Genomic DNA, 14,912 nt, shown 5'->3' with positions numbered 1-14,912 from the left:
ACAGCTCCAACAATTTCACACACACACACACACACACACACACACACACACACACATATATATACACAGAGCTATTATATATACACATAGACAGACATACACAATCACATTTGACTTGTGGAGCAAAGCTCCAACCACTTTACACATATACATATACACACATTTTGGTGGATGAACCAAACTCCAATGAGCTGGCTCCAATCATTTTACACCCACACACATATGCATTTATGCACATATGTACATTTAGTAGACAGAGCAAACTCCAATGAGTTGACTCCAACAACTGTAGTTTTTCACCCATAGCTTATCTGTCCCAGCAAAACCTTTCAAACAATATAAAGTTACAATGTGATTACATTCTATTTTTCTTCTAGTTAACAATTATAGAAAAACAGCACCTTTCATGAAAAACCATTATATTGTACAGGTAAAGAAAAAATTATTCCCAACGACCCACATACATTTGTAACTAAGCAACTTGTTATAGATTAACAAATTGTGAGAGAGAGCAAGGTAATTTTCTCAGCTAGTTTTTCTTACTGGCAGGCAGCAATTTGAGGTTATAAAGAACAGATCAATTATTTTATTATTTATCTTAAAAAGTAATCTTATAAAATTCTTAAAAGAATCCCAAATCTAAACTTCTATATAAAAAACAATCAGTCATTTCTACTTCAAATCCATCTAGTCATTTAACAATTTTAATTCAGACTAGGAAGCTGAGAGCAAACAACGAGAAAAAGAAATTAATTATCACTTTGATCTTGCTTAAGCAAGAGAGGCAGCTAGTGCTGGCCAGGCTGCCATTGTTCTTGTTCCCTGACCTCAAAAAGTTGGATTGTTCCCTAAGATTTTCTACAACAGCCACTATCCAAAACATCTTAACAAAGCTTCCATAACAATCTGTTTTTCCAAATGCTTTCTACGGGTGGTGGTCATTGCTGATAATCTACATTCCTAAATTCTTTCTAAAGGTGGGGATTGGATCATTCATCTGCTCCAGTAGCAATGCCTGAGAAAGATCAGGCATCATTATTGTGAGAGCCAGGGATGCTGCCCAGTGTGGGACTGGAAGGCCCCTTAGCGTTTTTCCTACATGCAACCCATGTATTAGGAAGAATATAAAGGTCACAAGGACAACAAGCAGCAGTGATCCTCTGTAACACCATGAAGCCCTCAGATTCATAGCCCTCAAGGCTCTGCCTCTCCCCACCTCACATCCGTCATGTTTGTGCTACCCAGGTGGGCCCTGCATCCTTGACATCCGTCATGTTTGTGCTACCCAGGTGGGCCCTGCATCCTTGACTTCTAAAGCCCATTGTTGTTCACCCCTCACAAGCTTGAACAAAACAAAAAAACAACTGCAAACACACAATGAACCCTTAGCCACTCCTACAGAACTTGAATGAGGGGACCCAAGTGCTGTATACAGAATTTGTGCTGAGGTTCTCTACCATCTACCTCTCCCTTGCCCTCTATTTCTCAAGCCTCGATTCCCAGGCCCTCTCTTCTGAACACTGTATTTACTAATCCTTCACACATGTCTGTTTCCATTTACCTGTCTGTATTTCAGAACTCTGAGCCATTGAAAACAAACCTTCCCTCTTTCCCAACATCCTCCCCCACTTCCATTTACTTCCACAATGATTCCAAATCATCCAGCATCCCCCAAGGTCTAACTCGATGTAGCCTTTTCTCCTAGAAGCTTTCTCAATTCCTACAGACACACAGACACAGAGCACGTTTATGTTTTCAATAGGCCATGGCTGTTAACTGTGCTGTGTTAGACTCTGTGCTTGTGTTTAAGTCTGCAAACATTTTTCTCATCTGTGGAGATACTCCCAAGGTCACAGCAAGCCACATCTCTGTCTTGTAGAAGCTCTCCTGCTCAGGTCGGGGAGGAGGGGGCTCTGGAGTTTTATGACTGGCTTTTGTAGATGTAAAAGTGGCTATTCAGTTTTCAATAACATACTCTCTTCCTCTCAAAGAGATGCCTGAATACTCGGTCACAAATGAATTTTGCCGCAAACACTTCTTAATTGGAATTCTTCTCCGAGAAGTTGGCTTTGCCCTGCAGGAGGACCAAGACATCAGGCACTTAGCTTTAGCTGTCCTAAAAAATCTAATGGCTAAGCATTCTTTTGATGATCGATACAGGGAGCCCGTAAGTAGCCTTTCCTTCTCTCTCCCCCAAACACTGTTTAATGGCCCACTGCATTAAATGAATATAAAACCCTTGAGCCTATTGATTTTCATGTGAATCATTTCTCTTGTCTGCCTTTACCTAGAGGAAGCAGGCACAGATAGCAAGTCTATACATGCCACTCTATGGCATGCTCCTAGACAATATGCCAAGAATCTACCTGAAGGACCTGTATCCTTTCACCATGAATACGTCCAATCAGGTATGTTTGTGCAGCTCTCCAAATTTCCATTTCCTCAAGGAATTTCTCTTACTTCCATTTATGTGCTAGAAAACTATTTCTTCCTCCCTGTAAGCAAGCTAGGGTTAAACACTTCCCAACAAGTACTAAATCAATACCATTTGTCCCTAATGGGTTCTCTCAGCTTCCACCTGGCACATCCCTCTCTTTGGGACTGTTTTTATCCCTTTTATTCTCTGAAACCCCATCCACGTCTGCACAGCTTTTGCAGATCATTTAATATCTCCGTGGCCTTAGCTTCATTGTCTGTCCTGCACCAACTACTCCCCAATTTTCACCCATGAAAACCAAGTGTCTCATTGTCAAAAGCCCAGGATGGCCCATTGTGACTGTTGTCCACCCATGCGGACAGTATGGTGACAGTACAGACAAGTATCCAAGGGGCTCAGAGATGGTTTAGTTGGTAGAGTGCTTGCATGCAAGCATGAAGGCACGACTTTGATCCCCAGCACCTCCATAAAGGGTTCCATGTGTGGCATGAATCTATAATCTCAATCTGGAGAAGATAGAGATGGAGAATAGAGACAGTGAGCCTTAAGGAAGGGTCACTGGCCAGGCAAACACTATTGTGCTCCAGGTTCATTGAGAGACCTTGTCTCACAAAAGGTAGCAAGTGATGGAAGAAGACACTTGGCATTGACCTCTGATCTCCACATCCATGTGCTCCTTTACATGTACACATACATGAACATGTGTAAATATATACATAAAAAATAAACACATGAGAGATGACAAACACAGTAACAGTCCAAGACAGAACCTTTTAAAAGTTAGGATCATGCCTTCAGACATGTTTTTGTTTGAGAAACAATCAAATCTCATCTGCATCATGTAATATGTACATACCATTTAGAAAGTTATTCAAGCTCTCGAGGCCTCTGTTTTCATATTTATAAACTGGGATAAAGTGCCTAACATTAATGTAAAATGCATTAATATCAAATTGTATAACAAAACATTTGCCAAGATGCTCAGAACATACGGATTTAAAATCTAGTCCTGAGTGACGGTAATTTACATATATATTCATATATAGATAAATAGATAGATAATAATTAAAACTATAGCTTAATTCATTGATATATCAGTAATTATTTTAGCCCTCATCTAAAAGATTGTCTCTGATACATCATTTTTGAAAAAACTCCAAGAAGGAGGAACAGAAAGAATGGAAGAGCCAAACATGGTAGCAGAAAGCTATAAAATGTTGTCATATGGCATGGCTTTTAAACTCAGGAACTTGCAACAGCTATGATTGCCTGCAGTGGGCCCTGCATAAGATGGAGCCAGTAAATATTCAGTCCTAGATGTGGACAGGGTGATGGGGCTCCACCTACACAGGGACGCTGATGACAGTGGAACAAGGCTGGAGAAAAGACAGTCTTTGTGTCCAGTGATGCAGTGATGTCTGAGTTCCTCATGCTCCAGTGGATAACCCATGCCTACTCAACTAGACTCTGAAGCCCAGTGAGTCACACAGCAGAAACAAAAGCTGAAGACTTAATAGTGTGAGGAGGACTTAGTGGGAAGAAGGAAATTGTAAAAGAATAAAAACGTTAACACTCTGCATAAAAAAAATTCCAACTGTGAACAAGACTATGCCTTTGACAATATTCATTTTCATTGCCAACTTTAGTGGAACATCTTTGCTAGGGTTCAATGTCAAACTGAATACCTAATTGAGAGAGGTGTAAAAGGCATAATGGTCTACCTTTCTGAAACCCACTAACTCTCATTCATTTCCTCTCCATTTTGAATGTAGGGATCTAGAGATGACCTCAGCACGAATGGAGGATTTCAGACTCAGACATCCATGAAACATGCAACTTCTGTGGATACATCATTTTCCAAAGACGTTTTAAATTCCATAGCAGGTACTCAAGACCTGCTGAGAACACTTGTGTTTACCACTCATCGATGTTTACATTGTACACCATGGTGCTTTCTATCCATAATTCATATGCATAATATACCTGGCAAAGTACACCACACTATATAACTAGAGTCTTTAACATGCTCCTTTGAATGTCATCCAGTAACGTCCACTTCTGCCTAGCTTAAAGGGCTGCCTGCTCAGATGTTATCAAATTACTTTATTCTGCAGTCTTCAGCTTTTTGTTATGCACAGCTTTTTAAAATATAATAGCTTTTCAGCTTCAAGGATTATATTAAGAACTATTTTGGAAATGTCATTTCTATTTCACATAAACTGTCAAGTTAAACACTCCTTCCCCCAAACCATCTTCTGTTAAAATGAGAGTTATCTTTGTCTGTTTTTTTCATTTTAAGAGATGAAAAGAACAAACTTTATATGCACTTAAGACAGTTTCAATGTTTCTAGATCCATCATGGCTACCATTTCGATGCTTTAAGTAAATGTTGCACATCTTCTAAGTCAACCCCAGACTTTAGTGCCCAATGCTGTATCTACCTCAGCAATGAGCAACCCTGTTTCCTCATGTTTGCTCTTGTTTGTGCTCATACATCTCATCATCATACGTGTGCTGTGGCTTCTGTTTGCAGCATTTTCATCAATAGCTATTTCTACAGTGAACCATGCAGATTCCAGAGCATCCTTGGCAAGCCTCGACTCCAACCCAAGCACCACAGAGAAGAGCAGTGAGAAGACAGACAACTGTGAAAAGGTGCAGCTTTCCTCCCCACCACACATGTCAAACACTGCAACTGCTAACCAGGGCAGTCTCCGTCTGACTTATCCCTACTGATCCTTTGATTCCCAGATCCCAAGGCCTTTGTCTTTGATTGGGTCAACCCTAAGGTTTGACAAATTAGATCAAGCAGAAACCAGGAGTCTTCTTATGTGTTTTCTTCATATTATGAAGACCATTTCAGTTGGTAAGTAGAATGCCTTCAAGTCTATTTAAATGGAGAAATGAAAAAAGACACCTATATTTCTAAGAGCCTCATGCCATATTGTGTTTCTTTCTAGAGACTCTGATTGCCTACTGGCAGAGAGCACCCAGTCCAGAGGTGTCAGACTTCTTCAGCATCTTGGAGTAAGTTGAGGGTTGATCCAATAACTTATTTTCTGGAACTTTCAAAATAGCTCACTATACCACTCTTCATTCAAAGAAGCCCTATGGTAAATAAATATCAGCAATAGTACTTAAAATATGTAAAGAAAATTTACTATTTTTCTTTCCATATATTTAGATGAATTGTTATGTTGTTGTGTATAAATTAAGGAATATAAATAATTAGAATGTCTTTTTCCCCTTTCTAGCGTTTGTCTTCAGAATTTTAGATACCTGGGGAAACGCAACATAATAAGGTATTTGTTTTAAATTCTAGCATATAGTCTTTAATATAAATATAGTCTTTTTAAAAAGCATGGAGCTTTGAATATAGCTCAGTGAGTGAAGAACTTGACATGCAAGAATGAAGACCTGGGTTTGAATTACAGAACCCACATAAAGCCAGACACAAAAAAGGGGGGATCTATAATCCCAATGCTCCTATGGGAATTCTCTTCATACTGGAAGATATCAGGTCAGATAGTCTAGTTTTTACAGTGGTACACAAGAAACCCTGTCTCAAACAAGATGGAAGATGAGAGCTAACTCCAGAGGTTGACCTCTGACCTTCTAAAGATGACCAGGATGGAAGAGGGGGATGGTTCATTATATATATTAGACAGATAGACATAGATAGATAGATAGATAGATAGATAGATAGATAGATAGATAGATAAGAAGGAAGAAGAAGGAAGGAAGGAAAGAAAAAGAAAGAAAGAAAGAAAGAAAGAAAGAAAGAAAGAAAGAAAGAAAGAAAGAAAGAAAGAAAAAGAAGGATTAGATAGATATAATATATGCTGGTGATACATGCATAGACAAACAAATAAATTTATATGGATGAAACATCTATTTAAGAACATTCCTTTATTGAGGTAAAAACAAAAATTAGTTTAAAATTACTTCTTACTAGCACCATTTGTTACAATGACAAAAACCTCCAAAGCCCTCTAATTTCCTATTCTCATAAGAAACCAAAATGTTAGTTTTATTTTTAGTTTGCTTATATATGTGGAGTTGAGCTGTGTCCATTTGCATGTGTTTGCATGCAACCAGAGGTTGGCATTAGGGGTCTTCCTCATACAATCTTTGCCAAAAATACTGACTCAGCATCTCTTCACCTGAAGCCAGACTTTACCAATACAGTTTAGTCTAGCTAGTCATCTTGCCCGGTGGATCTCTGATTCTGCATCTTCAGACTGGAACCTACTCATGGGCCTCCATTTACATGGATACTTTAGTTCAAAAGGCAGGTCCTCATAGCAAAAACTTTACTGCGTGAGCCATCTCCCAGTCTCCTTCTATTTCATTAATTCACAGACTATGAAATAACTCATCCTTCAGTAATAGCTTGTCACATGTCATTCTGTTGTTATGTATACATTGCAAATGCAGAGCTGTGGTTTAAACTGGTGTTCTTTGCAGGAAAATCGCAGCAGCATTTAAGTTTGTGCAGTCTACCCAGAACAATGGAACTCTAAAGGGATCCAATTCTTCCTGCCAGACGTCAGGTCTCTTGTCACAATGGTAAAATCACCTAGGTTTGGTATTTAAAATCACACATATGTTGTTTATATGTGAGCATGCATGTGTGAGGGCGCATACACATATGACATATACATATGTCAAAGCAAATGTGATTTTAAGAAAATTCTTAGCTACTTCTCAAGGTTCCTCACTGGCTTAAGAACAGAAATGAAGGACTATGGTTTATTTATATTCCGTTAAAGCACGATGGAATAATAGGCAATCCATTTAGCTAAAGCCTAAAGGTACACAGAATTCCAATAAAATGCCCCCTTATTTCTTAGCAACAGAAGAAAAAGGCACTCTGGAACTCTATTTCCACTGAATAACTGAAAGATTTTCTTAGTGATCTTGAAGTTCGTGAAGTTTTAAAGGGTCAGAGGCCATGAGAAAACTGGGGAATCCTAGCGAGTCCCCTTAGATTATCTACTTACTAGCTGATCTTCAATTTTGCAGATCTTGCTCACTCTCTCATTAACCTCCTCAGTTCAGAAATCACTTGACCTGAAATTCCACCTCCAAGATCCTCTGGGTCTAACAAATAAAAATTGTTTCCCCAAACTTTCCTGAGTTTGATTTATTTTTCCCAGGCGCATCATAAGAATGTGGGATGTGGGTATTTTAGAAAAGAGCTTTAGGAAGAAATAGGAAACTGTATATACCCAATAAATAACCAAATAAATAGTGCTGCCATCCATGGGGACCTATAGAAATTGGCTTCCAGTGACAGAGTCAATTTAAAAGATGTACTCATAGGTTTGCTATACAAACCATAATACAAGAAAGCACCATTTGCTTTACATGTTACATAGCAACTGTAATACACATAAGGTCACCACAGTTCACCATGCATGATGAACAAGTCATATCCAAAACCTGGGAGAACAATTCAATCCCCAAAGTCCCAGTCACATATTCCAGAACTCATTACTCCCTCGGGATGCAGATGCTGTCCAGACTTCAGAGGTTACAGAAAGCCAAAGTTGGCTCTCCCCAGACTCAGCCTAGATGGGTCCTTACAACTTAGCCAGATCCTAGCCTCAAGTGCTGTAGCAGGGACAAAAGCCAGAGTTCCTTCTGAAGTTTGATCCTTAAGGGCACAGCTCATTGGCTCCCTTCCTCACTTACATAACAAAGTATCTCCTACCCTGGGGCTACTCCTGGGACAAAAGGAAATTCAGGCCTCAGGAAGCATTCCTAACACCACCTAGACCTTGGCTAGTTCCTCCAGGTGGACACAAGTGAAGGCCATTGTCATTGCCACCCCAGATGAGCAACTAGCAGCAAAGTGGGCCCTCAAATGCTATCTTCCTGATGCTGCTCCCACCTCAGCACAGCAAAAGGCGTGCACGGCCCAGACAGTCTGTAAATCGCAGGAATTGCCAGAAGCAAAACCAGATGGGGAAATGGGTTACCTCACTTTGGTCCAGATTTTATACATTGCTCAAAAAACAACCAAGGGCACGTCAATATTATACTTTTAATGCCCTGCTGCCTAGCCAGGAGTTAACTCAATATTCTTGAGTTCTTCTAAGTCTAGAAAGTAATAATGAATTATAAACAGTTTTATTTTGAGTGTCTTTTAGGTGTTTTCTTTTGTTTGCTTGTTTGTTTGGTTGGTTGGTTGGTTTTGGTTAGATTAACATGTCTGTAACTATATCTTCAGTTACAAAACCAATATCAGTCATTTGCTTAAAATCAATGGGCTATGCTGGACAGTAGTTTGAGATCCTGTCTACCTAAAAAAAAAAAAAAAATGTATAACCCTATGGTTGTCTGAGCACACAACAAAGTCTATATAACAAGGTTCTTGGCAATAAAAAAAAAGAAAGAAAATCAAAATATGCTATGAAATAGACACCCACTGTGTCTTTGTCTCATTATGTATCTCTCTGAATATTAATATGGATAAAATAAATTTCTTCAAATGTATTTAATAGTCTCTTGCATGGTGCTGCTCAGAGTCAATATCGTCAGTAAAAAGGTGCTTTGTAGATGTTTTGTACATTGGTCTCAGTGCACACTATCTGAAAGAATGCTGGTTATGTAGGGCATTGCTGGGTAGAGTCAGCCACAATTCTCATCTCCGTTCTAGGATGCACACCACTTCCGGTCACGAGGGACATAAGCAGCACAGATCTCAGACTTTACCTATAATCCGAGGCAAAAATGCACTCTCCAACCCCAAACTTTTACAGATGTTGGACAACACCATGAACAGTAAGTGAACCGGAAGCAATTCTCTCAGCAGGTACGTAGGACAGGAAGTGCATTGTGTACGAGACAAGAGGAATGTTTCCAAGCCAAGGAAGTGTTCTGAAGTCCACTGCCATAGGCCTGTAAGCTTATTCAAAGACAGAATCACCAGAGTGTAGCTGAGAAGAAAAAAATTAAATGTCCTCAACAGGGAAGAAAATGGAAAAACAAAACTGTGTAATGGTCTCAGAGTAGCTCATCTAGGTACTTTTGGTGTTGTAAAGTTTATGGGACTCTCTTTTAACCAGGTAATTATGGTTGACTCTATGGGAAGAGGATAAAAATGTCCATCTCCCAAAAGCAGTAACCATGACATCATGACTCCAGAGGTGCACAATGTCCAGCTTGGCAATAAGATAAAAATAGAACCTGGTGTTGTGAAGTTTGGAAATTATGAGCTTGTGACCTGTGGTTACTTGTTTACATCTACTTTGCCTTAATCTCTAAACACGCAATGTGGCTTTCTGAAGAAGCTGTTTGTGTAGACTGTCCACTGAGACCATACATTTAGTCAATTAGCCCAGAAGCAAGATCTTTAAACAGGATTATAACAGAAGATGTGTGATCCTGCTGATGGCTAGATTTAAGAAAAAGAGAAAAAATTTTGAAAACAATAGAAACCCTCCAGGTGATGTTTAGAAAGAACATACCTGTCTAAGACAATCTAGTATGGGTTTTTTGTTTGTTTGTCTTTTTGTGTTTTTTTTATTCAAGCAATAAATAAAATTGATCAAATAAAGGCACTTTGATTTTATGAATTATTCATCAAAATACCAGTAAACGCTGTAATAAAAGGAAATGTTTCACTATACATAGATAATTGTCTTATATATTTATACACTGTTCTATTTTATATTTCATAGGCAACTCCAATGAAATAGACATTGTCCACCACGTAGACACAGAAGCCAACATAGCTACCGAGGTCTGCCTCACTATTCTGGACCTGCTGTCTCTCTTCACCCAGGTCCACCAGGTAAATATGACCATAATGTTTTCTGCAAAAGTGATGATTTGGCTAGATGGGGAAATGTTGTAGTAAATATTAAAAATATGGAAAGGCTTATCTCTTTATCAGCCCCCATGGTCTCATTTCGCTCTAGTATGGAGCCGTGTGCACAGACTCTGTCACTCACTCCACGAGCTACACTCTCTATGAGAATCCCTTCCCAGGCGGTTCACTCTGCCCGCCCTGGAACTTCTGTCCAGGCCTGGCACAAACATGACTCTAAGGCCCTATAACTTTTCATATAGGTTTGTATATCAAACTCTTAATCCACAAACCCTCTATACCATAAGATTATATCAAATGAACAAAGATACAAACTGCCCTTCTCTAAGAGATAAAAGAGCAATAGAATCCCTTTAAAATATTCAAATCTACCTAATGCCAATTACAGCCACCAAGATCCAGGTCTGCTTTCTCCATCTCCATCTTGATCTCTCTCAATCTCTGTTCCTCTTCTGTTTTCCTACCTTTATGCCGCCTACCTCTCCACTGTCCAATCATATATTGACTTAACATAAATCTACAGGGAAAGCCATGAGAAGTCAAAAACCTCTTTTTTTTTAAAGAAGATTTATGAAATCGTTTAATCTGAGGTAAATCAACTTTCACACCATTGGAAAGCATTTTAAAAACGAGATTCTCTGATTTTGCCAGAGGTTTACTAATGCTTGCTAAAGCCACTCAGATGTGTCACTGCTGTCAATATGACCTTTCTTCCCATTTCCTCTTCTCATTTCCTCTTCCCATTTCCTCTTTCCATTTCCTCTTCCGGTGCTGCCAGGCAGCTACACTGAACAAGAACCAGACTCCATATTTTTTGAAATAATAAAATATGTACTTTTATTATCATAATTAGTAATGTAATACATAATGATAGGTACAAATGCTGAGAAGACCATCCCTTAATGATTTTGACATTATATGAATTATGGCTTCTTCATACTAGATAACAAATATATTAAAAACCATAAAATCTTATTGAACTAACATATGTGCGTGTGTGTGTGTGTGTGTGTGTGTGTACGTACAGTAGTCTACTGCTTACCACATGTTACTGCATTATATGTAACTATACTAATTATAATATAAATTCTGTTATTGCTACAGTTAGATACCAAGGCTTCAGTCCAGGGGCCTTTGGAGAACATTGAAGACTCCATATTCATTTTAACAGAAAAACAAAAAATAAGTAGTTCTATGCTTTAAATAATGGTTAGATTTAAAAAAAAATAATAATGCCAATGCCAAGCATCTTTTCTTATCTGTTATATATATAACATTGGTGAGGTATTATCATGATATATTTAATATAATTTCTACTGCTAACAAGACTATCTATACCACTGACAAATATTTAAAGAAATGGTAATTCTCATTTATAGAAAATAAGATTCCAAATGGGAAAAGACAATTTGGAAAACACTGTGGTGGTTTCTTTAAAAGCTAATTATGGAGCTGGAGAGATAACTTAGTGGTTGAGTATTGAGTTCATTTCCCATCACCCACACTGGACACTTAACAGCTGCATGTAGTACTAGTTCCAGGGAGTCTCATGCCATCATCTATCCTACATACATACATATTCATACACATGGTACACACACACACACACACATACACACACACACAGAGAGAGAGAGAGAGAGAGAGAGAGAGAGAGAGAGAGGCATGCATACATATATACTAATTATATACCTATCAAGTCACCAAACATTTGATAGTAGAACCTGACTGAGGAGAAATAAAAGCACCTAATTATATAAGGCTTTGCACACAAGAATACATAACATTTATTTTAAATAACAAAAAATATTAGAAGCAATCCAATATGCACATCAACAGGTGAATGTTCAGGTTATACCATACATGAAGCTTCAGAAGGCAAACTAGAAAAGACTACCTTGTCGTTAAACTTAGAAAACACCATTTAATAGAAGCAACAGATCAGTGACTGATTAGAGAGGTATGGAGATAAGACAGGAATTCAGGATTGCAATAATGTATGTGCAAACCTTAGGTAGTGGTGGATGTTTGTCTTCTTGACTGTGGTGGTGGTTTCATGGGTGTATACCAAAGGAAAATTTATGTAATTGTGCTTTCTGAACGTATACAGTTTCTCCCAACAATGCATTTTAACAATGCTCATAGAAACATTTACAGCTTGACTAAATGAACCTGCTTTAAGAGCTGCACCAGGATTTGTTAAATAAAACCTTTCCTTCCAGAAGCACTGCACCAAGAAAGCCTTGCTTTCAAGTAAAATGGTGGCAGAAAAATACAACCCAATTTGATTCTTTATTCCCTGATGGATATGTGCTTTGTATAGCATACAGTTGAAAGTCTTCCCTCATGCCTATCTGCCACCTCAACCTCTCCCCCATGACCCAATCCACTAGGCACACACTAGCCACTCTGCTCTTCTTTCTTAACCTTGAACTCACAAGCTTCTCTCCAACCCAAGGCTCTTACTCTATGACAATCCTCTATGAGTCACATTCCTTCACCTCCATTCACCCACTGGAGGTATCTTTAATCCAGAACGTCCTAAGGCTTTTTGTAACATCTTTCTACTCTAGTTAATGTCTTATCTGGTTTGGTTTGGTTTGGTTTGGTTTGGTTTGGTTCGGTTTGGTTTGGTTTTGATAAGCTTTGAGAGCATGCAAAAACCATCTCTTCTCAGTCTGAATTTGCTTCTATCACTCAGGATTGTATTCAACACACGATGGGTTCATAATAAATGTTTCTAAAGGGAAGCAATTGCTCCTGTACTTATCCTAAATAATGGCTATTCTGAATTTCAGAGACAACTCCAACAATCCGACTGTCAAAACTCACTCATGAAAAGGGTCTTTGATACTTACATGCTGTTTTTCCAAGTCAACCAATCAGCCTCAGCCCTGAAACATGTGTTTGCTTCTTTGAGACTGTTTGTATGCAAGGTAAGGATGTTCCATGTCCCAGGGAAAGCTCAGCTCAAAGTGACAATGAACAGCTAATAATCTTTGCATCTTTCAGTGTACAGCGAAGAATGTGCTTCATGTTATTTTAGTTTCACTAGGTACCAGTCATTTGCTGTTGGAGCAGTGAATTAGTTAAACCACTTTGGCTCCTGGCAGGTTGAGTGTGCAATTCACCCACCCAAGAGTTCTATGGATTCTCAAATGAAACACATACATACATACACACATACATACATACACACACACACACACACACATACACACATACACACACACACACACACACACACACACACACACACACACACACACACACCTGCACCAGCTAATTTTTTGGTATGCCTTGACTAGCTCAATGGTTGGGCACTTCTAAACTTCCCCACTTCCCTCCAGTATTCCTTCTAGACCTATATTTTATTTTTGCTGCCCTGTAATACTGTTATCTTCTGGGCAGCCCCTTCATTAGGCTGCATTCTCTTCTCTCTCAGTCCCTTGCCTGCACAATCTAAAAGTCCAACCCTGTCTCTTTCCCCAGCCATTGGGTATATGGCAATTCTTTATTATTAATCAAAGGCAGTTGGGGGCAGGGACCCTCAGGTCTAAAAACCTGGCTTTTGGGAGCTAAAATAAGACAAAGCATTATAACCAATTTCTAATAGCTGTCTCAAAATGAGTGAAATACCAAACTGTAGTGGTACTATCTGGTGACTAATTATGTGGTTGCTCAGAAGGAAAGAAGGGAGGAAGGGGAAAAAAGCAAGGAAGGAAGAAAGGAAGAAGGAAGGAAGAAGGAAGAAACATAATCAAGTTAAAAGTTCTACACCAAGTAACTAGAGCAGTCATCTTTAAGATGACTATAAACAGCACATAGACTGATATAAGAGTGTCAAGTGAATAATGAAACATTTCAAAGACCTCATGCGTTTTGAGTTGCTGTCAGTTATTAACACAGAGAATATTAATGTAAGAGAATAATTAATACAAGATAATAGCTTACTGCACTTCAACTTTAATGATAGAAGCATCACTACACCTGCTGAAAATGGAGAAAGCATATGTTTGAACAGCATTTAAGTCTACAAGTTTGAAACCTGAAAGAACATGCCTCACTCCCTCATCCTTCCATCCCTCTAGTTTCCTTCAGCATTTTTCCAAGGGCCTGCTGACCTCTGTGGCTCATTCTGCTATGAAGTCCTAAAATGCTGTAACCACAGGTCACGGCTGACTCAGATGGAGGCCTCGGCTCTCCTCTACTTCTTCATGAGGAAGAACTTTGAATTTAACAAGCAGAAGTCAATTGTCCGGTCTCACTTACAAGTAAGTCCTACCATTTCCATTAATATTGTTGTTAAAATAACTGGTGTATTTTGGCAGTGAGTACAGTATCCTGTTCCCAGGAAACCTGTCTACTGAGTTTCCAGATTCCACTCTCCCAGTACACTTGGTCCTGGTTTACATTAGAGGAGAGCTAGGGAGAACTTGACAGATTGCAGTTTACATGGCCATTTGAGCTTAGGTTTCTTCTGCTCATGCACTAGAATCTCATAGAAAAAAACAACTGCAAGAGCCATGGTTAATCTACGAAGCTAAATCCAACAAAATTCCAAAGACATTTACGTTTTTCTTCAAGGCAACCCAAGATTATAAGATTCTTGCATCTTTCCTTGGGTACTTACAATTA

The 14,912-nt window shown here is 38.8% G+C and overlaps 1 protein-coding gene across 5 annotated transcripts in view; it reads left to right on the top strand.

Annotated features, from left to right (window-relative positions):
• The window catches only part of DOCK10 (dedicator of cytokinesis 10), a gene marked incomplete at both ends in the record, with an annotated part of 250,532 nt that overhangs the window by 203,264 nt on the left and 32,356 nt on the right, over window positions 1–14,912 (top strand). For all 5 annotated transcript variants that reach the window (XM_080932737.1, XM_080932735.1, XM_080932736.1 and 2 more), the window contains 12 exons: window positions 1,992–2,167; window positions 2,292–2,408; window positions 4,210–4,321; window positions 4,971–5,092; window positions 5,189–5,303; window positions 5,398–5,464; window positions 5,692–5,739; window positions 6,905–7,006; window positions 9,102–9,226; window positions 10,126–10,238; window positions 13,073–13,210; window positions 14,366–14,548. In XM_080932737.1, coding sequence (XP_080788863.1) covers window positions 1,992–2,167; window positions 2,292–2,408; window positions 4,210–4,321; window positions 4,971–5,092; window positions 5,189–5,303; window positions 5,398–5,464; window positions 5,692–5,739; window positions 6,905–7,006; window positions 9,102–9,226; window positions 10,126–10,238; window positions 13,073–13,210; window positions 14,366–14,548 — 1,418 coding nt within the window. The remainder of the gene's footprint in view (window positions 1–1,991; window positions 2,168–2,291; window positions 2,409–4,209; window positions 4,322–4,970; window positions 5,093–5,188; window positions 5,304–5,397; window positions 5,465–5,691; window positions 5,740–6,904; window positions 7,007–9,101; window positions 9,227–10,125; window positions 10,239–13,072; window positions 13,211–14,365; window positions 14,549–14,912) is intronic.

Source organism: Micromys minutus, assembly GCF_963924665.1.
Source record: "Micromys minutus genome assembly, chromosome: 19".
NCBI classification, from domain to species: Eukaryota; Metazoa; Chordata; class Mammalia; order Rodentia; family Muridae; genus Micromys; species Micromys minutus.
The sequence above is the reverse complement of the archived record's forward strand: the minus strand, read 5'-3'. Positions and strand labels throughout refer to the sequence as shown.